We start from the raw sequence: 23,483 nt of genomic DNA, 5'->3' as shown, positions 1-23,483 counted from the left end.
ACTCATGGCCTATCTGGTTTCATCGATGCACCTGTGGCAGGCAACAATGGTTCCCCCAAAGTGCCCTGGACCCTGTGCATATGTTATTCTACATGGCAAAGGGGAATTAGGTTGCTAATCAGTTGGAGTTGAGATTAAGAGCTGATCCTGGATCATCTGGATGGGCTCAGTCTAACCACAAGGGTCCTTAGATGGCAGGAATAAGTCACAGGAGGTGTGACTAGTGGAGAAAGGGACAGAGGGATGCAACGACGATGGCTGTGAAGATGGAAGATGGAATCAAAACCGACGAATGCAGGCAGTCTCTAGAAGCAATAAGAATATTGGGGGATTCATTTGGGAGTTCTCAACCTTTTAAGTTTAGGGTGGGCAGGGACTCCCCTGGTGGCCCAGTGGCTAAGACTCTGTGCTCCCAAGGCAGGGGCCCCCGGGTCCAATCCCTAGTCAAGACCCAGGACAGCCAAATAAGTATATATATTTTTAAAATATAGGGTGGGCAGTTGGTATTGGGGCAGCAGGAACTGAGCTCATGAAAGCTTGTGGGGTTGATTGGGATGGGTCTTGCATGGTTGGGTTTGGTGTGATTGAAGCTGAAAGGCAGTAAATTAGGCAGGTGCCAGGGTTATAGCTGACATGGTGACTGTAACTGGGAATTCATGGCGGAGCCTGGGGATGGATGGGAACTTTTCTCTTCCTCCACCCTGACCCTCACCTCACCCACCCCTGCCCAGCCCAAGAGCACAGCGGACATCACACCCCCAGCTCACACATTTTTATTAGTCAGGATGTGGGATTTCCAAACCCAGACAGGCTGCCTCTGTCCTGCACCAGCCCAGCCGCAGAGACCTTCCCCCTAGTTCCTGGGGAGACCAGCTCCCCTCTGGAAGGCGTCAAAAGTTAGTGGCTGTTGTGAGGGCCCTGGAGCCCCTGGTAAGGCAGGGGAGAGAACCACAGCTGTGCTCCGAGTCCTCCTCCCCTAACCCGAGTCCTCCTCCCCTAACCCCCTGCGCTTAAGATGGTGCCCCTCCGGGAAGAGGGTGGCCACATGCAACAAGGCGTCCTGGATGCGCTGGCCCAGCCGGTGGGAGTCCTGGAAGGAGAGATGTGTCACGTGCAAGAGAAGCTGGGAGAGGGGCTCCCAGAGGCTGAGAAGCAAGAGGGCTGGGGTCCCTGCCCCTGGGCCTGAGGGCTGCGGGGTTTGAGCACTGGGACTCCGGGATCGTGGGCAGGTGGCGAGCTGGGAGTCTGGAATCCTGAGCTGCAGGGGAGGAGGGAGGTGGGAGTCCCGAGGGAGGAGGGGCCGGGGTGGGTTAGCCTCACCGTTCTTGTGCTTGATTTTTTGCTCGAGATGTGGAAGGTGATCACGTCATCGCCCATGAACATGTAGGACACGCCATAACCGTGGTCATCGGCCTGCAGAGGAGCAAGTGACAGGAACAACACAGCCCCAGGTCCCATCCCCCTGCCAAGGCGGGAGGGCGGACCCCCCACCCCCTCCTCCCTCAGGGCCCAGTTCCACTCACAGGCCCGAATCCACCACCAGGGGAGACATAGTCGGGGTAATTGTGAACGTCGAACAGGTGAATTTGCTGAACAGGAATCTGGCTGGTGGCCAGCTGCCACTGCTCTGAGTGAACCTGAGGGACAGGAGTCAGTCCCGTGTGCGCTAAAGACAAGCCACCGCGGCTTGAACTGCCAATTTCCCTTCAAGGTGTGCCACTCTGCCCCGCCCCTTCCTGACGTCACCCTGCGCTCTTTTCCCTCTAGACCACGCCCTCTCCCCGTGTCCCCGCCCCTAACCACGCCCCCTCCCTTTCAACTCCTGACCCTGCGGTCTTCTAGACCACATTCTTCTCCCACTGGCCCCGCCCCTCCACCCTGACCACGCCCGTCACATCCTTTCCATAACCGTGCCCCCTTCTCTAGGCCCCTCTTCCCTCTCCACTCCTTCCCTTTCTCTCTTGCCTGGCCTCCCTAGCTCTCTCCTCTGCTGATACCTCCTTTTTCCAACATCACCGTCCTTGCCCTGAAGTGCCTCCCTTCTCTTCTTTAACCCTTTCCCTCCTCCCAACCTGGTCCAGGAATGGAGACTGCAGATGGAGGAACTGGGACACGATGTAGAGAGCAAAGAGGTGGCGGTCGACCCCCTGTCCGCTCATCGCTGCCTTCAGCAGAGCTTGGTGCTTATCCACCGCCAGGCGGAACAGGGCGAGGCACTGTGCGTCCTGGGGCCCCCCGGGGAGGTCACAGGTCATGGAAAGACAGGAAGTGGGCTTACTGCTGGGGCCTGTCACACCCCCGGCCTCAACCCAGCTTGCAACTTCCCCGCAAGGCAGAGGTATCAACTCCACTTCGCAGCAGGGAAACAGGCACAGAGAGGGGAAGTCACCTGCCCAGGGTCACACAGCAAGGCAGAATCAGGTGGGTTCCCAGGTATCTAGGGCCCAAACTCCCTTCACTGAGCCTCAAAACAAGTAGGGGGAGAGGAAACAGAGGTGCCTGCGAGGTTCTGAGCAGAGAGATTATGTAGGGAACATGAGGAATGGTACAAATGAAAGTTACAAGGTCACACAGAGGTTAAATAAAGAGACCTACACTTTGGAAACAGGGGTGCCCATTCGTGCCCTCTGTGTGATCCCCATTAAAGCATGTAGTACACTATGCTGAACTACCTCTCTCTGCCCCCATCAGCAAGCTCCTTGAGGTCAGAGACTCGGCTTGTTCCTCCCCTGTCTCATCACAGAGCTTGGACCTCAGAAGGTGCTCCTTAAATGTTTGTAAATGTATGAATGAGAAGGTGGAAATGACCGAAGCCTCAAATGAGGCCCACACCCACTGTCTTCTCTTTGTCCTCCATGGCTCTCACAAAGTTGCAGGCCTCCCTTGTGCAAGAACGCACCGTCTCTGTGCGACCTTCCAGGAACAAGCGAGTCATGGTGGATTCATAAGTCAGGCAGAATTGACCCCTGTCCTGGGGGACAAGGAGGAGACGCGCCTGTCAGCTAGGCTCTGGAAGCCTTCACAGGCCTGATCCACCTCTGTGTGGACCTCCTGCCTCCTTCCGCCCAGGAACATACAGTTGGGAGAGGGCTGGATGGAGCCCTTAATCAAGATGGCAGACCCACCACCAAGAAGTCATGAAAGAGCTCGACGATATGGGTCTTGGGCCCCCAAGGGAACTGAGGTTCTGAGAGGGAGGCTAGGGTTAGGAACCCAACTGACCCGGAAGTGGGCCAGCTGCAAGGCGGTCTGGATGAAGCTATCTGAAGAGAGATGGCAGCGTTTGATGAAACTCTTGCCGAAGTGGGAGAAGGGGAAGACGTGGCAGTCTATGTTTCCAGACAAGGTCTTGGCTGCCCTCAGGGCTAGAGAGATGGATAGATGGATCTGCCAAAGAAGGAGGGAGGAGGAGTGGCTGGGGTTACAGACAGGAGGAGGTTAGAGTTGGGGCTGGCACTGGCAGTGAAGGTCAGGATGGGACTGAGGTTTGGGGACAGGGATGGGACGGACAGGGAATGGAGCTGGGAATGAGGACTGAATTAGGGTTGGGAATGGGGTTGGGATTGGGTATAGGATGGGATATGAATGGGGGTTGGGTATGGGATGGGGTTGAGGAGGGCATGGTAACCCAATGCAGTCTTCTTGCTTGGAGAATCCCATGGACAGAGGAGCCTGGCGGGCTACAGTCCATGGGGTCGCAAAGAGTTGGACATGACTGAGGCCACTTAGGATGCATGGGATGGGATTAGGGTTGAGGATGGGATTGAATTTAAGAATGGTGATGGGGAGACTTTCCTGGTAGTCCAGTGGCTAAGACTCCGTGATCCCAATGCAGGGGGCCAGGAACAAGGAACTAGATCCCGCATGCCCCAGTGAAAAGATCCCACATGCCAAAAAGACCCCGCAAGATCAAACTAAGACCTGGCACAGCCGAATGAATGAATAAATCAAAAAAGAATGGTGCTGGGGATGGATGTGGATATGAGTTTGGGATGGAGACAAGGTTGGGTCTGAGTTGGGATAGAACTAAATTGAGGTTGGGGATGGTGTGGGGATTGGGGTTGAGCAGGGGTGGTGGAAAGAGGGTTAGTTTGGGGTTAGGGTTAGAATAGAGGATGTGGTTGGGATGGGGTTAGATTGGAGACAGGATTGGGGTTTGGGTTTGGCTTGATTTGGGGTATGGGTTTGGAACTGGGCTTAGGGATGGGATTGATTTTTTGCTTGAGACTGGGGGTGGAGATGAGATGAGAGGCAAACCCAGGAATTTGGGGATGTGGAAGAGGAACCTAGAAACCTGGCCTCACCTTGTCTGGAAGGTCCCAGTGCAGCCTCTGGGGCTGGGGCAGCGAGGGGTCAGGGTGCCCCTTGCAGTGACCATCTGCCGAGTAGCCCAGCTGGAAGCATTCTGTGGCCAGAGTGAACTGTGTGCAAACAGAAACTGTCAGAGTCCTTCCTCCCTCTGGACCAAGCAAGGGGCATTGAACCAGGCCCCCCTTTTCTTAAGTCCCCTCAGTCTCTGAGAAACAGAAACCTCTGGATGGTCACAGGTGGGATCTTGGGGTCACAGGCATTGAAAGCAAGACTAATACTAATACTCAGTTGGTGCTTACTGCCCTTGTACTTCTGACTGGTTCAAAGTATGATATGCAGAGATGATAGATGACAGGAAGGGTCTGAGGTTAAACTGAAATGAGAGTGTCATTTACCAACACAATCAAAAGCAAAAAAAAAAAAAAAATCCCATTTTTAAAATAAGAAGCAGGCACAGAGGAATCAGTGCTTACCTGAGGCTGCTCTCAAGATCTAGAATCAGCCCTCCTTCCTCTCATACATGCCTGATCCTCACCCTGGGCCCCAGCTAACCCCTCATGCAACACTACAGAAGACTCAGAACCCAGTGGGATGTAGACATCACCCCCAATGGTTTAAGGACTAAATGAAATAGAGAAAAGAGAGAGGCTAAGGGTCTCAGGACTGGACAGGAGCTTAAAGATGAAAGAAAACACAACCCTTTCACTTGATGAGGCAGAAACGGAGGCTCAGAGAAGGGGAGTAATTTGCCCAAGGTCACACAGCAACCCAGAGCCAGAGGATGGTTGCTGACTCAGGGTGATATGGTTGGAAGCCCTCACTCTGGTCTCCGAACATCCTGGATTTTTATTCTCACTCAACAACTTCTGACTCTGTGACTCTGGGCAAATCAGTTCCCTTTTCTGAGTCCCAAATGCCTGTTTGTCAAAGAAAGGTCAAAGGGAGTTCCCTGGAAGTTCAATGGTTAGGACTCGACTCTTTCACTGTGGGAGCCTGGGTTCCTTCCCTGGTCAGGCAACTGAGATTCTGCAAATGGAGCAGCACAGCAAAAAAAAAAAAAAAAAAAAAAAGTCATAATCCTAGATGTATTTCCCAGGTGGCTCAGATGGTAAAGAATTCGCCTGCAATGCAGGAAACCAGGGTTCAATTCCTGGATCAGGAAGATGCCCTGAAGAAGGGAATGGCAACCCACTGCAGTATTCTTGCCTGGAGAATTCCATGGACAGAGGAGCCTGGCTACAGTCCATGGGGTCACAAAGACTGAGCAACTAACACTTTCCATTTTCAATCCTAGATACCCTTCTTTATTGGGTCAGCCTGGTCTGGTGTCTGCCTCTCTCTGAGTCTCCATTTTCCCTCTAACCTTAAGGCACTGGAGAGGAAGGTCTTTGGAAATGGTGGGGTGAGGGTGGTGGTCCCCAGGGTGGAGGGCCAGCTGGCTTGCCCTACCTCCCACATGTGTCCTGAGATGGGGCAGTCAGCCCACGAGTGCTCCACGCTGAGGCCCAGCTTTCCATTGGAGAAGACGATTAGGGAGAAGGATTTGTCAAACCAGCTGCCAGGAGAGAGTTCAGCACGGTCACCAAAGAGTCAAAGAGGCCAGGAGGGAAGTCGGGGGACTCTCTGTGGGAACTGAGTGGGTTTCGGTTGGGAGATCTAGGAATCAGGGCTGGGGGCCTGGTGTGGGGATCCATAAGAAGATAGGGGTCTCTAGAAGGGGGTTCTGATTGTCTCTGAAATGTATCTCAGGATCACAGGGTTCAGGGGTTTTGAGAGAATATGTTTTTTTAAAGTTCAAAAAAAAATTCAGAAAAAAATTTAAAAAATGTTCAGCGTTTACAGGTGCTGAGAGCTTAGGGAACTTCTCCCAGGGGCCTCAGAAATCAGAGTGGTGCCTGGTGGGCATCTAAGAATTTATCTGAGAATCTCTAGGTCGGGGGTCCCAGGGCTGAGGTCCTGAATTTGGGACACCTGCATTAAGGGCTCAGGATTCTATGGTCTGCAGTTCTGAGCCTGAGGTCCCCAGGCTTAGGGTCTGGCTGGCAGATTCCCTGGGCCCTAGGTTTGGCACCTATTAATCCTCAGATCTGGGGTCCCTGGGTCTGCAATTCTGAGTCTGGAGTCTGGGTCTAGAGTTTCTCAAGGTCTGAGAATCCAGGTCAGAAGTTTGGCGGTCCTGAAATCTGCAGTTCTGGATCTGGGGTGCCAGGTCTAGGGGTTAACGGCCTCAGAGGTCCCCAGGTCTCACTGCATTGGGTCTGGGGTCGCAGGTCGGGTGGGGGCCAGATCTGCGGGCTGACTCACCGGTCATGGCCCCGGCCGGCCAGCAGGGCGTGTGCGTAGGCATCTAAGGAAGCTGCGGGGTCCTCCCTGGTGAGCCCCGCGGGCTCCGAGTCGAGTGATACAAAGAAAGCGGCCCCTTCGACGGCTTCCAGGGCCTCTTGGGCCTGCGTCTTCAGAGACCTCCGCACCTGGGCCCACGTGTCCCTGCCAGAGGAGTGACTGAGTCCCCCCTCCCCGCTGCCCAGCCTCCTCCAGGCCCTCGACCTCAAGATTCTGGCGGGGCCTCGGGCCCCCAGACCTCTGACCCTCACCTCGGAGCAGCGGTCAAGGCCGCCAGATGCTCCTCGTGGGGGCAGGCGGGAGAGGGGTCGTCCAGGATTCGTTGAAACTGCTGCTCCAGGGCCCGCGGGGAAAGCAGGCGGCTTTGCGAGTGGGTCCCCACGCGGAAGAACCGGCCCCGGTGGAAGACGGCCACATGTCGGCTGTCACGGAGGTGGCGGATGTGATCTGGGGGGGGGGATACGTTGTAAGAATAAGGACCTTTGTTAGCCACTTGCCAAGTGGCTTGCGGGTACCGTTATCCTCCCATTTGAGCGAAGAGGACACTCAAGCTCAGACAGGGTAATAACTTGCCCAAGGTCACACAGCTTGGGAGTTACGGAGCTGGGATTCGAATCCCGGCAGGCTGGTTCCAGAGAGCGTGCTCTTAGCCACTATACTGTTCTACTTCTATCAACGAGAGGGTAGAGGGGGCTCACCTCTGTGGACCCCGGGAATTCGCGTGGTGTTGAATATCTTCTCGTACTGGGCGGAGCACAAGGGTCGCATCCCCATCAGCAAAGTCTGCAGGAGATCACGGGCTCGTGACCTGCCTCCCAGGACCACAGCCTCCGTCCCCAGCCGGCGGGGGCAGCCCTCTTACTGGCAGGAGCTCCTGGCGGTCCAGGCGGTGGCGGTACAGAAGGAGGGCGTGGACGGCGTTGCCCGCGCGCGCCGCCTGCACGGGAGTGGGCGTGACGTACAGGAAGTCCTGCGGGCCAGGCCAGGCAAAACGCCTGCGGTCAGGTCTGCGCAGGATGGAGGCACTGACCTCAAACACACGTCTTGATCCCAACAGGCGGGATGGTGAATTCCAGAGTGTGATTGGGGTCACTGACCCTAAACCCCACATTCTAGCCAGACACCCGGACCCTAGACCGGGGGAACTATGAACCCCATCCCTTGCCCACTTCCTAACCTCCGTCTCCCCTTCTCACCATCATGTAATAGTTGCTGTTCACCATCAGTGAGTTCCGGGAGCGCAGGTACACGAATTCTTCCCACCAGTCACTGACCTGGGAGTGGGGCAGGAGAGACACACAGCTGGAGTGGCTGGGGTCAAGGGTGAGGGGAAAATGGGGGAGGGGGGTGGTCCCTCCAGACTTTGCCATGTCAAATGGGGAGCGTGGAGCTCAATGAAGCAGGCATCAAGATAGGTAACTACCAATAACCTAGGTGTCGATCCATGGGGGGTCAGTTAGCTAAACCGTGCTACCCTCATGTTATGGAATAACAGCTGTTTAAAAAGAACAAGTTACAGCTATACTACTGACAGAGACTGGGCACCAAGAAAGGCTGCACAGTGAAAAAGGCTAGGCACACAACACGACATGTGAAATGATCCCATTTTATTAAAAAAGAAAATTCTACTAAGACCCAACCTGTCCACCAAGTGGAAGAACAGACAGTGTGGTCTATCTATACAACAGAATGTTAATATAAAAAGGAATGAAGTTCTAATTCTGCATAGTGACAATACAGATGACCCCTGAGCACATGCTAAGTGAAATGAGTCAGACACAAAAGGACTAATAGCGTATGATTTCATGTCTAGGAAAAATCTAAAATAAGCCAATTCATAGAGACAGAAAGTAGAATAGAGGTTACCCGGGGCTTCAGAGAATGGGGATGGGAATTTTAAAAAAATATTTAGGGACTCCCCTCGTGGTCCAGTGGTTGAGAATCAGCCTTGCGATGCAGGGGATGTGGGTTCGATCCCTGATCGGGGAACTAAGATCCCACATGCCTCGGGGCAACTAAGCCTGTGCACCACTACTACTGAGGCCACGGGCCACAACTAGAGAGAAAGCTACATGCCGCAACAGAAGAACCCACATGCCACAACTAAGACGGACACAGCCTAAGAAGTAAATAAGTATTAAAAAAATATTTATTTTAATTATTTATTTGGCTGTGCTGAGTCTTAGTTATGGCATGTGGGATCTAGTTCTCTCACCAGGAATCAAACCCAGGCCCCCTGCATTGGGATCATGGAGTCTTAGCCACTGGACCACCGGGGAAGTCCTTGGGATAGGAATGTTTTGCCTACGGGCACAGAGAGTTTCTGTTTGAGATGATAAAAAAAAGTTCTAGAGATAAATAGTAGTTATGGTTATACAACACTGTGACTATACTTAGGAGTATCACTGAATTCTACACTGGAAAATGGTTACAATGGCAAATTTTATATTATGCACATTTGAATCACAATTAAAATTATATATGATATTTATGTTATGTGTATTTATATACCAGCTTCCCTGATGGCTCAGACGGTAAAGAATCTGCCTGCAATGCAGGAAACCTGGGTTCTATCCCTGGGTTGGGAAGATACCTGGAGAAGGGAATGGCAGCCCGCTCCAGTATTCTTATCTGGAGAATCCCATGGACAGAGAAGCCTGGTGGGCTACAGTTCATGGGGTCACAACATTGTGACTATACTTAGTACTACTGAGTTGTACACTGGAAAATAGTTACAATGGCAAATCTTATATTATGTACATTTGAATCATAATTAAAATTATGTATGATATTCATGCTATGTGTGTTTATATACTATATCAAACATGTAATATGATATATAACATGTTATATTATAATACATGTTAAAATTATATATTATAAATAAAATATATATACTTAAAGAATATCTGTATTTCCCTGGGTATCAATATATATATACATACACTCAGAAAAGACTTTGACCAAAGTGTTTCTCACAGGCAATGGTGGGAGGGACAAGAATTAAAGGGAGGTGGTCAGAGATTTTTAGTGTCTTCTAGATATTTTCTTTTCATTAAATGTTTTTAATATATATATATATATATATATATTTATTTATTTGGCTGCACTGGGTCTTAGTTTAGCCCACAGGATCTCTGGTCTTCCTTGAAGCATTCAGGATCTTTTAAGTTGATGGTATCGTACACTTCCTTAAACTTAGACCAGGCAGGATGTAGTTGTCATTCCCTGAGAATAGGCAACATATTGTGGAAAAATCCAGAAGTTTCCAGCAAATGGTAGAAAAGTTCTATACCTTGATCTAAGTAGGGGTTATCTGGTTATATACATACATAGAACTTAATTAAGCTGTACATGTAAGACTTGTGTATTTTACTATACGTATAATATTGTAACATTATATCCACGTGATGCAACAGTATATGCAAGTGATGTCTCTGCATTGGGTCTTAATTGCTGCATGCAGGATCTTCATTCCTCCAACCAGGGACTGAACCAGTGTCCTCTGCATTGGAAGGCAGATTCTATAACCACTGGATCACTAGGAATGACCCTAAGTGAGTTCTTTTTAATATACACCTGATTCTTGTTACTCAAGGTCGTTATGTCCTATAAAGTGGCAGTGAACGCTGATTAGCCAACACTGAGCCATTTTTCCAAAGGGAAACACAGGGTCAGGTTCCTTCCACTCTTGTTTCACCTCAGCTAGGAATGTGCACTTCAAGCCAAGTCCAAATTTTTCCACCTTGCACAACTCTCCGAATGATCACGAAAGTGCCATGTGTACTGATTAGGGGTTCAAATATAAGTAGAAGAATCTCAAATACAAAATGTGTGAATAATGAGGATTGACCTGTATAAGTGATAAGAAAGCAATGTGTTAGACTTAATTCTTTTTCCTTTCTTGTCCATAATGGTGCATGTTACAACTGACAGTGCCTTACAAGTATAATGAAATATATCAATTAAATATACATATGGTGTGTATATATATATTTATATAATTATACATGTATATTATTTATGCATTATATAATTATTATGTTATTTAAGTGTTTTTATATACATATACTTTAAGAGTGGAATCTAATCCAAAAACATGAAGAAAAAAAAAAATCTAAAACTAAGGCTTGCATTGAAAAGGATGAAATACTGCTATCTGCAGCAACATTAGTTCAGTCACTCAGTCGTATCCGACTCTTTATGACCCCATGCACTGCAGCATGCCAGGCTTCCCCGTCCATCACCAACTCCCGGGGCTTGCTCAAACTCATGTCCATCGAGTCAGTGATGGAGATTATCATACTAAGTAAAGTTAGTCAGACAAAGACCAATATATGATATCACTTATATGTGGAACCTAAAAAAAATAATAACATCTATTTCTTCTTCACTACCTCCAGCTCATCATATGCTGCTGCTGCTGCTGCTGCTAAGTCACTTCAGTCGTGTCCGACTCTGTGCCACCCCATAGACAGCAACCCACCAGGCTCCCCAGTCCCTGGGATTCTCCAGGCAGGAACACTGGAGTGGGTTGCCATTTCCTTCTCCAATGCATGAAGGTGAAAAGTGAAAGGGAAGTCTCTCAGTCGTGTCCGACTCTTAGCGACCCCATGGACTGCAGCCTACCAGGCTCCTCCGTCCATGGGATTTTCCAGGCAAGAGAATTGGACTGGAGTGCCATTGCCTTCTGTGCATCACATGCTGCCTGGCGGCTATTTATGGCTTCCTACAGAATGGGAGGCCTGGAAGCCGCTTACAGGGCAATTGGCTGCCTGAGGCAATCTATGCCTCAGATTCTTAAGGAGTTTAACTCAGAGTGCGTGCTAGGACCCTAGCTCCTGAAATCTGATGCAAGTACGTTTAGGGTAGGCGTCTGTGCGCACAGAAGGGAGAGGAAAATACCTATTCCAGGGGAAGGGCTTAGACTCTTGAGAAACCAGCTGAGGGACTGAAATGTTGGAAGGGGCCCGGATTTCTGATTTAAATACTAGCGGGCTGGGGGCGGAGTTCTAGATGTGGGCGGGTCCCGGAGGCGGAGCTATATCATTGAAGACCCAGTCTCCGAACTTGGGAGCGTGGGGGATGGGGCCTAGAATGTTAGCACAGGATGGACGGGGTTCAGAATATTGCAGAGGTGAGAGGAGCTCAGAATACTGGAGCATCTTGGGCTAGGTTTAAACTATTGGACCTTGGGGGCGGGACTCAATGGCCTCACATCTGGAGTGAAGCGCCAATCGCCGCCGGGCCTGGGATTGTGGGCGGGGCGTGGGGCGGGGCGTGGGGCGGGGCGTGGAACTCGCAGGGTTAGGAGAGCCGCTTCAAAAGCTTCGCCTACTGGATGCGGTACTCACGTAATTGGACGCCCACCAGGACTTGAGCTGCAAGTACCACTGCAGCAGTGACGCCTGCAGCTTCAGGAACTCCTGCGCTAGGCCCGCGGTCCAGTCGAAGTCCTCGTCGGAGAGGACGGGTCGGACAGACTCCAGATACTGAGGGGCAAGGAGGGGAAGAGGGCAAGTGGCATAGACCCCCCTCCCCTCCCTGCTCGGCAGCCTCCCTCCCCATCCTGGGGTACCTGGCCCACCTTGCGCACGGTGTCCTGCACGGAGGGCACAGGCTGGCGCGGCAGAGAGCGCTGGTAACTGAAGAGCATTGGATGGCGGCCAGAGAAGATGCGCACCAGGGCCTGGCGCAGAGCAGGAATTAGTGGTTCATTAAACGCCTCACTGCAGCCCGGGGCCAAGGTGCTGGGGTGGGGTGGGGGCGCGGCGAGGGTGGCACTCCACGGAGAGAACAGGGCAGAGGGGGCTTGATCAAGGGTTCTGCCTCTCCCATACCAGCCAGGTCTTGGTGGGCGAGGACATGCCTCCGTGGGGTTCAAGGAGCCAGCCGTGGTAGGACAGAAGTAGCCTCAGGGCCACATGAAGGGTGAAGATCAGAGCTCCCCAAAGACAGGACGCAAACAGGGCGGCCGCCAGGACCCCCCGCAGCCTGTGATGCTGTCCACCCCTGGGGGCGAGTAGAGAAAAAGAGACTAGGCCAGCATCTCCTGGCCTCAGAACATCCCTCCCCTCCAGCCTTACCCAGCAACTGCTGTTCCTAACACTCTCTGACTCTGATCTTTTGGCTGTTGGAGGCATATCCCATAGAATTAGAGTCGGTCAGAAAAAGTTCAGTTTCCTCATTGGTGAAGTGCTAGAGGTGTGATTCTCTCTCTTGGTGCGCCCAGCATCTCCCCTCAGGAATATGGAGACACCAAGTTTCTAAAATCACATCCCATGCAAATGGGCAGGAACTTAATAAGTGTGAGCTGGTATTTCTATTGAAATATACCAGATACCAGGCTTCCCTGATAGCTCAGTTGGTAAAGAACCCATCTGCAATGTAGGAGACCCTGGTTCGATTCCTGGGTTGGGAAAATCCCCTGGAGAAGGGAAAGGCTACCCACTCCAGTATTCTGGCCTGGACAATTCCATGGACTGTATAGTCCATGGGATCGCAAAGAGTCTGGCAGACTGAGTGACTTTCAGTATACCAGATATCAAATTACACCCTGAGGCAGAGGTTCTCCATGTGTGGCCCTTGGCCCAGTAGCATCAGCACCATCTGGGAGCTTGTCAGAAATACAAATTCCTGGGCCCCAGGCCCAGCAATCAGTGGTTTTTTTTTTTTTTTTCTTTTTCTTTTTTTTTAAATATGGAACGCTTCACGAATTTGCGTGTCATCCTTGCGCAGGGGCCATGCTAATCTTCTCTGTATCGTTCCAATTCTAGTATATGTGCTGCCGAAGCGAGCACGCAATCAGTGTTTTAACAAGCCTCCCAGATAACTCTAATACAAACTCAAGTTTAGGGATGGCTGGTCTAAAGATACAGTAAGTCAACATGTTTGCAAAGTTGCAATAGGACAGACTGTGAGCAAATCCCTCCTGGAGCACTTGAAGGGAGTCACTTACCCTCTTTAGATTAGGTAAATCTATCCTTCCTGGTGGAGAAGGCAATGGCACCCCACTCCAGTACTCTTGCCTGGAAAATCCCATGGACGGAGGAGCCTGGTAGGCTGCAGTCCATGGGGTCGCTAAGAGTCGGACATGACTGAGCGACTTCACTTTCACTTTTCACTTTCATGCATTGGAGAAGGAAATGGCAACCCACTCCAGTGTTCTTGCCTGGAGAATCCCAGGGACTGGGGAGCCTGGTGGGTTGCTGTCTATGGGGTTGCACAGAGTCGGACACGACTGAAGTGACTTAGCAGCAGCAGCAGCAGCCTTCCTGGAAATTTCTACTTCCGATCCTAGATCTGCCCTTTCAGGCTGTCTGTACAAAGTTTGAACCTTTTCCCCCAGGAGGACTAATATAAGACTTAGAACCTGCAACTTCACCCATATCTGGTTTCCAAACAGCAATAATCATTCAACTACTCCCATTTCATAACCTCTTAGTACTGTACTGAATATTCCACATTCATGATTTTGTTTAATTCCTCCAACCACCTTAAAACCAATCATTGGGTTGGCCCAAAAGTTCGTTTGGGCTGTGAAGCTCCTGACACCAAGAATAGTGAGGTCTCTTGCCTAAGACCACACAACTGTAGATTAGCAGAACTCATACTTCTGTTAGTATATATAACCATACCTGGCCTCTGTCTAGTTTGCCAACATTCCCTTTAGCAAGAAGCAGCCAGGATGGAAAATGTACAGAGACAATAGAGGAAATCACCTCCCTTTACTTGATGCTTTACCTTTATTAATCTGACCCCAGGTAAGTCTTGGAGATTACTTTTCTTTAACAGGCACACATGCTGATATAGAAATGTCCTGGGTGGAGGGAAAGGGGTTAGGAGGTTACTGGGTTGAAGTGGGGAACCTCACCAGTCTGGCAGAGACTCTTTGATCTTCTCCATCAGTCCTAAGGAAGGATCCAGCTGGAGGAAGCAGGCAAGTTGAATTGCACTGAAGAGGAAGAGCCAGCTGAGGGGGCTAGCAGGGAACACGCCTGTGAGAAAGTCGTTCTGTGGAGAGGAAAGGTCACCTATTCAATCAGTTATCCGCTCTGCTAAGCACCACTCTTAGATGTTGACTCAGCATTGAGATGCATGCCCAAGATGCTGTGAGGAACAGACAGATCTGGGTCCTGCCCCCAAGGAGGTCAGACCAGAATGCAGTGAGTGCTCATGGTGATAGAATAAGGCAGGTTGCTCAGGCTGAGGGAGTCAGGGAGGGCTCCCTGGAGGAAGGGTCACTCTCAGACAAGACCCTGAAGGTGAGACTGTCAAAAAGGCAAAACAATCGCCAGTATACAGCAGGGTCCAGAGCTCAGGGGCTGGCCTTGGAATGAATGAGGAATGAATGAAAAGGTTGGGTTGGGATTCCCTGGTGGTCAAGTTGGTAGGATTCCTCACTTTCACTGCCATGGTCAGGGTTCAATCCCTGGTTAGGGAACATCCCACAAGCTGCTGGGTAACTAACCAAACTCCCAACTCCCAGGGAAGCATACTAGAGATAATTAACATTTAATGAGTGCTTACTATAGGCCAGGTGCCATTTACAAGTATAAACTTTTTTTCCCCCAAAACCATGCGGCTTACGGGAATTTAGTTCCCTGACCAGGGATCAAACCTGTGCTTCCTGCAGTCTTCCAGAGAAGCACACAGTCCTAACCACCAGACTGCCAGGAAATTCCCAGAGGTCATGGTTTAGATCTTGGGCTCTGGAGTCCCCACCCTCTGGGCTCAAATCTCTGCTCTGTCACTACCTAGCTGAGTGACTGCAAGCACGTGACGTTACCTCTGTGTCTCAGTTTTCTCATCTGTGGAATGGGAACAATCCAAATCACAGTACTTGGCTCATAGGGCTGTCACGAGGGCTGGATGAGGAAATGTCATTCCACAAAGGCTTACTGCAGTCCAACAGCAGTGACAAGACAGCAAGATTCCTGCTCTCATGGGGGATAGAGACAACACCTACATAAATACAGGCTTTAGTGGGATGAGTCAGATGGCAGGAGGTGCTATGGAGAAAATGAAGCAGAGGGCTAGGGGCGGGGTAGGGTGGCACAGGGTGGTCAGTTGCATAGCTCAGAGTCAGGCACACTGTAGGAGCTCACTAAATATTACGATATCCTCTTTGTTGCTAATCTTCTTCTCATTGGGGATTTATTTACTGGACAATCTCCCTTTGGCTTGGCAGAAGGAGGTTACTGGCAAACATGGTTATTTTTGTTGTTTTTCTTTTTAAAAGATGTTTTCAGTGCTTCTATCTGGGGCTCTAGATTGCAATAGAACAGGGGCTTCCTAATATCAGAAAATTTCTCTATAGCATTTCCCAAGTACCAGGAGCATCACTAAATCATTTCGTCCCCCTGTCACACTCAGTAAGATAGTAATTATTCGTTTCTCCATCATATGGGTGAAGAAATGGAGGAGACAGGAAGTTTGGAGAACTTGTCCCAGGCCACGTAGCCGGGAAGTGGTGGAGGCATGATTTGAACCCAGGGCTCCTGGCTCCAGAGGGCACTGTCAATCACTCAAACCGGATGGATGAGGGTACCATACTCTGAAGTCTGCTGTATCTCAGAATTTCATATCCATTTGGAAACCATCTCAAGCAATACTCTAATCTCCTGCCAATGAACCGCCTATACCAAAGCCACATGCTTGGCCCAAGTGACCCACTGCATGTAATTCACAACTCTTGGGCATCAGTATTGAGACCATGTTCTAGAAAAGCAGCCCAGGATAGTGAAGAGTCAGCATGGGCTCCAGAGCCAGACTTCTAATTCTTCCAGGTCTGCCTCTACTTCTGCATCGTGGCAGCTGTGTGACCCGGGGGAAGTGAAAACATCTCTCTGAGTTTCTGTTTCCTCATCTATAAAATGGGACTAATGACAGGCTTCCCTTCAGTTCAGTTCAGTTCAGTCACTTAGGTGTGTCCGACTCTTTGTGACCCCATGAATTGCAGTATGCCAGACCTCCCTGACCATCACCAACTCCCAGAGCTTATTCAAACTCATGTCCATCGAGTCGGTGATGCCATCCAGCCATCTCATCCTCTGTCGTCCCCTCCTCCTCCTGCATCCAATCCCTCCCAGCATCAGGGTCTTTTCCAATGAGTCAACTCTTCCCATCAGGTGGCCAAAGTATTGGAGTTTCAGCTTCAGCATCAGTCCTTCCAATGAACACTCAGGACTGATGTCCTTTAGGATAGACTGGTTGGATCTCCTTGCAGTCCAATGGACTCTCAAGAGTCTTCTCCAACACCACAGTTCAAAAGCATCAATTTTTCGGCGCTCAGCTTTCTTCACAGTCCAACTCTCACATCCATACATGACCACTGGAAAAACCATAGCCTTGACTAGATGGACCTTTGTTGGCAAAGTAATGTCTCTGCTTAGAAGGCTCTAAATGAGGGAATTCCCTGGTGGCCCAGTGGTTAGGACTGCCATGGCCAGGGTTCAATCTCTGATTAGCTGATTAGGGAACTAAGACCCTGCAAGTGGCTCAGCATGACCAAAAAAGAGGTCTTAATGAGGGCCAGATGAGCAATAGATTAAAAGGGTTTGCTTGGTATAGAGCCTGAGATCAATTACTATCTAGTATGGTTTTAGAAATGAGGAAGCAGAAGGCCAGAGAAATTACTAACACGCCAGAGGTCACACAGCACCTATGTGGTATGTAAGATAAGAACGGCAATGCTGAAGTGGTGACTTCTGTGAGTAAGACTTTCTCCTAAGACAACTAATGGTTACAACAGTCCCTCAAGGCAGGGACTGTCAAGATTCCCATTTTTTAAGTGAAGAAATTTAGGCTTAGCAATGAGTCTATGGAATTACAGCTCTGGTGTTGCTGAGGGCAGAGCCCTCACCTTGGGACCCAGTTCCAGGAGCTACGGCTTCAGGGTGGTTCCTGGGGTCCCTGATTGGAGAGGAAGGATGTGAGGACTCCAGGTGACCATCAGGGTGAGAGGCAGCTTTGTGGCTGAAAGGAAAGAGTCACTATTACAATGATCAATTATATTAACACGAGTGTCTGGTGGGGGCTGCTGGCCATCAGTGACATTTGAGTCAGAAAGGAATTTCAGAGCTGACTTGAATACAGGCATTACAGTCAAAATTTTTCAACATAGCAACACCAGTTCAAATCCGTCTATAAGCATAGAAATCAGAATGGTGATTGCCTTGCAGCAAGGGTGAGGTAAGGGGAACTGGCAGGAAAAGAGCTCCCAGGAACACTCAAGAATGATGGCTGTGCTGTTTTCTTGGAAAGTTGGCTACATAGGTATTACCCCAGTTACAAAGATACTACAAAATTCAAGGACTATGCACTTAAAAAAATCCTTGTTTTTCTGTGTATAATTACATCTTAGTTTAAATACCCATTTATGTGTGTATACATGTGTGTGTTTATGTATTTAACCACAAGTTAACAGTTTAGTTGCTGGATTGGCCTGAGGCCCAGGGGTTCCCAGAAGTAGGGCTGAGAGGGGCTCTCTGGGGGTTTGGGTTAGTGGCTATTTACTTACTGGAGCAGATACATTTCTATTTTAACAATCGTTTTAACAACCAATATGGCCATAGAAATGCTATCCAGCCTGCTCAAAGGTTCCAGCTTCCAGATAGAACCCTGGGCTGCCCCCGGGGTGTATTCTAACACCTCCATGCTCCCTCTTCCTTGCCCACATTATCGTCCTCTATAGCATGTCACCATCTGACATACTCTATGTTTTGAGTACTTATCTTCTCCATGAGGGCAGGACTCTGTCTGTCTTGCTCCCTGCCACGTCCCCAGTGCCCCAAATGGTGCCAGGCCCCTCACAAATGCTCCATGGATATTTGGCAAATGAAGAACCATATTATAATCAAAAGCTAACACTCAGAGGGCTTCCCTGGTGGTGCAGAGGTTAAGACTCCTCGCTTCCACTGCAGGGGGTGCGGGTTCAAACCCTGGTCAGGGAAGTTCCACATGCCTTGTGCTCAATCATGTCCAACTTTTTGCGACCCATGGATTATAGCCCGCCAGTCTCCTCTGTCTATGGAATTTTCCAGGCAAGACTAGTGGAGGGGATGGCAATTTCCTTCTCCAGGCCACATGCCTCAAGGTACAGCCAAAAAAAAACTAACCCTCAGCAGTTGCCATGGGCCAAGCACTTGTCTCAGGGCTTGCATGTGAGAGTTTGTTTAATCCTTGCAACTGTGCCGTAAGGGAGGTGCTACCATCACTCTTGTTTCCCACGTGGAGATACTGAGGTTCAGAGAGACGCGCTTGCCCAAGGCCACACAGCTAGTCAGTGGCAGAGTCAGAACTCAAACGCAGTCCTGATGAACCCCAAAAGCATTCAAGACCTGTGTTCACAGACAGGGTGTGGCCAGCAGGGAGACTCCATGAGCCCATGCCAAGTCACTTCAGTCATGTCCAACTATGAGACCCCATGGACTATAACCCGCCAGGCTCCTCTGTCCATGGGATTCTCCAGGCAAGAATACTGGAGTGAGCTGCCATTTCCTTCTCCAGGAAGACTCCATAGATGGTGCCAGACTTCTAGAACTGGGGACCCCAGGGCTGACACGGGTTCTAGGTGGATGTGAGCATCCTAAGGCATTCTAGGGCAAAGGCAAGAAGTGGGAGTTTGGGATCCAGAGGGTGGAGGTTCACATTTCAGAACCAGAGGGAGGGTGCACCACATACCGGAAGGGTCATGGGGGTTGACAGCAGGGGCAAGGAGGTAGCACAGAGAGCCGTGGGCAAGGGCTTTGGGAAAGGGGGCCTTCAGGACTGGGGTGTGGGCTACCCAAGACCTTGATCAGTCCATGGGGTTCCGGAATGGGGAGCATTTCGCTTAGAGCCTGGAGATGAAAGGGAAAGATCAGAGGTGCACCACAGGTAAGGGGACTGATCTAGAAATTGGGGTGGAAGTTGTGTTTGCAGGTGTGTGTGAGGAGAGTGTGAAGGGCGTTCAAGAAGTGGGTACCACAGGTGAATGGCAGTTCTCCTAGGTGAGGTTGAAGAACCCAGCCGTGAGCCACAGAGAATCCGGAATTGGCTTTAAGGGGTCTTGGAAGTGGACCTGAAAACTCCCAGAAGCAGGACCACCCGGGATGCCCGGAAGGGAGCCTCGCGTATCCCGGAAGCAGGTAAATGGATTCCCGGAAGGAAACCAAGTAGCCGCCCTTCTCACCCAGAAACGGGAGAGATGCCTTTTCCAGGAGCGCAGTCCGGAGAGGTAGATCTCCTGCAACACCGGGGCACCGAGCTCCACTTCCCCCGCGTCCGAAGTCAGTGAGGGTCGGAAGCCCACCGCCTGGTGAGCTTCAGCCATGTCAGGCTACAGCCCTGGGAGGAGGACAGAGGGTCATTCCCCAGACCCCCAGCCCCTTCTCCGCAGACCCAGGAATGTAGGACGCCAGCTCACCCTTCCCTAACACCTGAGGGGTCTTGAGGGTCCTGGCCGTAGACTCCAGTGTTGGGGGGACTTCAACCGGGGACCTCTGTGAATGCACAGAAAGGCAGGACGGATAATTCGCGTTAACCCCTTTTGTGGTTATTCTGAGAACGTGGTGCGGGGACAGTGGCCCCCTCCAAAGGACTTTCAAGATTTGGGGGTCGAGGCGGGAAACTGGTCCAGGGTGAGTTGCAGGATCTCGGGAAAAACATTATTCCCAAACCGATTTTGAAATGAACACCTGCCGGACGTTGGCATTGTCCACTTCATTTCCGCTTCCCATTCCGAGGCAAGGACTGGGGGTGGGGGACTTGTAGCCGGGGCGGGGGGGTGGGGTGGGGGAGGAGAGTTGAGGGGGGGGGTTCTCTATAAATGCATGCGCTCTGGGGTGACCCAGCGTCCCTTCCCCCAGCGCCGGGCTGAAGGGGATGGGGGAGGAAGCACACTGCTGCGCATGCCTCGGGGATGCTGAGGCTGAGAGCAGAGGCGAGAGTCGAGGACAAGTGATGGAGATGCCCGCACTCCCAGCCCAAGACGCAATCCTCCGGCCCCCGCAGGAGTTCGCGCCCCTACAGTCCGGCACTTACCACGCTGAGTCAGGGGTCGGTCCGCCGATCGATCTTGGGGGACCAAGCCCAAGCACACACACCCCCGCCCCCTATTTAGAGCGCCGGACTGGAGCCTCCCACTTGCATATGTCCAGTCCCAGTGCTGTGAGTCCACGACTTGGCTGATGCGCTTCCGGAGCTCCAGTCGCCTCCGACTATCCAACATCCAGGAACCCCAATTTCTGTCTCTCGGGTTCCTCGCAGGGTATTCAAGCCCCCGGTTTTATCCCCGCCCTCTTCTAATTTTCTATCCCCGCCCCCTTTAATTCTCGGCGCTCAGTTCCCGCCCCCTTCAAATTCCAGCGTCCAATCCCCTGCCTCCATTGCATCCCCTGCCTTCAGACTCCTACCCGCATGATTCTCCACCATTGGGCCCTCCCCTGTTCTACGCAGCACCTCTCCTCCGAACCCCAGATTCTTCGGCTCCCGAGTCCACTCTTTGTCTCTTTTCTCTTTCTCTTCGAGGAAAGATCAGCTTAGAGTTCAGCCCACGCGCGTGGGAGCCGGAGCGAATCTCAGCCCCACTACCCAGGGGAGGCAAGGGACTGCTTTGGGGTCCGGTAGACCCACCAAAACCACCCACGGATGCGGCTGCAGGGGCTCAGTTGGCGTGGAGGTGCTACAGCGGGTCGGATTCAAGTTAATCAGAGGGGCTTCCGTTGGGGGGGAAATTGCGTGGATAAAGCGGAGAATATAGAGACCAGGCTCAAATTGGGAGGCCAGAATGGGCACAGACAAGCCGACTGAAACACGGAACTCTCGTTTTATTCAGCTCTGGACGTTAATATTCTTTGTCCCTTCTGGGGCCGGTGTGCACGTGGGTCCAGCCCAGTCACAGCGCGGGGAGAGCCCAGGAGGTGGAGTTAGGGGGTCTTGAAACTTGAGGTCACGGCCCCCAATACACAAATGGGTAAACTGAAGCCAGGGGATGAGCAGAGATGTGCCCAGCATCACCCAGCGAGCTGGGTACTGCTCTGGCCTTGCCGCAGGCTGGGGTCCTGGAGACGTAGCGGGACTCTGGCCTCGCGCCGCCGGCGACGCCCGTAGCTGTGGGGGTCCTGAGGCTTGCGGCCAGCCTTCCCCGAGGGCTCCTTGGTGGAGGCAGACCGGAGCCAGTATATGATCTCTGGCAGGCGGTGGGTCTGGCACGTGCCCAGGGAACAGAGGCGCCCGCGCTGCTGGGAGACGTGGGGCTGGGGCCGCCTGGGGATGGAGCGTGGGAGAAGACCAGGTTCAAACACCCCACTCGAGAAAGGGGGCTCGGGGAGTACCCAGAACTCCGAGACGGCGGGGCCCATTTCCTGGCCAACTTCCCATTCCACCGAAGCGGAAAACGGCCTAGAGAGGGCGCACGGCCCCCGCGGTCTCCCTCCGGCCCCGTCCCTGCTGCCCTCGGCGTTTCTCACCTGCCCGCCGAGTCCGGATCCCCCAGGATGGAGGAGGCGACGAGTAACAGAAGGAGGATGTGGGCGGTCATCGTGGGGGTGGGGCGGGCCGGCGTCTGAGAAACCGGTGGGCGAAGCGGCTCCTCCGGGGTGCGGCCCCGCCCCCTCCCCGGGCCTGGAAAATGCCCTGAGCACCTGCTTTAGAGCCAGGAAATCAGGGCGTTCCCACTTCACAGACTGTGCAAACTGAGGCCGAATGAGCCACACCACTCCAGAAGGGCAGGATTAGGACTCGGATGCCCACCTCCCGCACCGCGGCCAAGGAGAGCTCACGGGACCCGCGGTGCCGTCGATGCCCCTGGGAGGCCCCGGGAGACGCGACCCCTTTAAGGCGGAGGGAGGAGGGGCGGGGCAGCTGACACCTGCAAGTGGCGACGCAGTTTAGGGCTTCCTGGAAAGGACTGGGGGCGGGGATGCTGCAAGGCGCGATTTCACCCTCTTCTTTTTGCCACAGCAGTGTCAGGGACAGGCGACTTCCAGAGTGGGGGCTGGGCAATGCGGGGCACTGACAATTGGGACAGGCGGCAAACTGAGGCACCTCAAGTCGTGGAGGCAGCCTGGGCCCTAACACCATCCTGGTAGAGGAGGAATGTGTGTAGATGGGTGTGGGGTGCCAGCAGGCCAAGCGTTTCAGCTGTACTGAAGCAGCTGTAGGAAAGCCATGCAAAGAAGTCATGGGTTGTGTCTAGGGTGATCCAGGTCGTGTGGACAGAGACCTAGGGGGCCAGTGACTGGACATGGCCTTGGGAAGGGCAGGGTGGGCAGGTGCAGGCACCACGTCTGCAGCAGAGGCTGGAGAGCCAGTCACTGGCAGCAGGGAAGGCCAGTGGGGTCTCACTGTGCATCTCTACCCTGGGGCAGATGGTGGGAACCCCCTGAGTTCCAAGCCAGGCTGGGGGAGGAAGCAGGCAGCCACCCCCACAAAGAACTCTCTGAACCCCTCCCCTCGACTCAGTTTCCCCAGGTGGAGAGGGTAGGGCAGCAGGCACTGCCAATCAGCCTTGGTTTGGCCTTGGAGGGTCCTGGACAGGAAAAAACAGCCTGAGAGGAACAATGTGTGTGATGGGGGAAGGCGGGAGAGAGGCCTTCTGGGAAACCTCAGAGCCCAGCTGTGCTGGGAATCCACACCCCAGCCCTCCCCCCGGCCGGCACAGAGGCCCCGCGACAGGGACACATTAGAGGGGGTTGGGGGGGCACAGACTCTGAGAGCCAATGGAGACCACCCTGCAAGTGAGCTGAGGGCCAGCTGGGACTTGAGAGTAGAGGCTGTGGAATCTGGGAGGCTGGGGAAAGGTAGCAAGACCCAGAGACACAGAAGTGGTGACAGAGACCTGCACC

At 52.1% G+C, this 23,483-nt stretch overlaps 2 protein-coding genes and 1 non-coding gene across 10 annotated transcripts; all 3 read right to left on the bottom strand.

Moving 5' to 3' along the window:
- Positions 1-757: 757 nt before the first annotated feature.
- CPT1C (carnitine palmitoyltransferase 1C) lies at positions 758-20,929 on the bottom strand. Of its 8 annotated transcripts, none has more exons than XM_043899852.1 (20): positions 20,680-20,928; positions 20,063-20,138; positions 19,829-19,983; positions 14,528-14,667; positions 12,495-12,666; positions 12,242-12,343; positions 12,009-12,146; positions 7,851-7,928; positions 7,517-7,624; positions 7,353-7,437; positions 6,906-7,101; positions 6,616-6,798; positions 5,761-5,866; positions 4,305-4,421; positions 3,223-3,387; positions 2,837-2,971; positions 2,073-2,225; positions 1,524-1,637; positions 1,321-1,413; positions 758-1,090 (listed from the first exon to the last, which is right to left on the bottom strand). In XM_043899852.1, exons 3-20 carry the CDS (start codon positions 19,967-19,969, stop codon positions 977-979), a joined length of 2,340 nt encoding a protein of 779 aa, XP_043755787.1. In that variant the 5' UTR covers positions 19,970-19,983; positions 20,063-20,138; positions 20,680-20,928; the 3' UTR covers positions 758-976. The 8 variants fall into 8 exon arrangements, with proteins under 8 accessions (XP_043755787.1, XP_043755789.1, XP_043755791.1 ...); XM_043899854.1 differs by having other exon boundaries at positions 20,076-20,138; XM_043899856.1 differs by lacking the exons at positions 20,063-20,138; positions 20,680-20,928 and adding exons at positions 15,443-15,590; positions 17,519-17,631 and having other exon boundaries at positions 19,829-19,967.
- On the bottom strand, positions 13,348-13,454 carry LOC122692902. The gene has a single exon (XR_006340716.1). It is a non-coding gene; the product is annotated as a U6 spliceosomal RNA (small nuclear RNA).
- Positions 20,930-21,444: 515 nt separating the features above from the next.
- On the bottom strand, positions 21,445-23,430 carry ADM5 (adrenomedullin 5 (putative)). Its single transcript, XM_043899851.1, has 2 exons — positions 22,107-23,430; positions 21,445-21,903 (listed from the first exon to the last, which is right to left on the bottom strand). Exons 1-2 carry the CDS (start codon positions 22,175-22,177, stop codon positions 21,651-21,653), a joined length of 324 nt encoding a protein of 107 aa, XP_043755786.1. The 5' UTR covers positions 22,178-23,430; the 3' UTR covers positions 21,445-21,650.
- Positions 23,431-23,483: the final 53 nt, after the last annotated feature.

Source organism: Cervus elaphus, chromosome 4, assembly GCF_910594005.1.
Source record: "Cervus elaphus chromosome 4, mCerEla1.1, whole genome shotgun sequence".
Taxonomy (NCBI): domain Eukaryota; kingdom Metazoa; phylum Chordata; class Mammalia; order Artiodactyla; family Cervidae; genus Cervus; species Cervus elaphus.
Note: the sequence above shows the minus strand (reverse complement) of the source record. Positions and strands in the feature narration are given on the sequence as shown.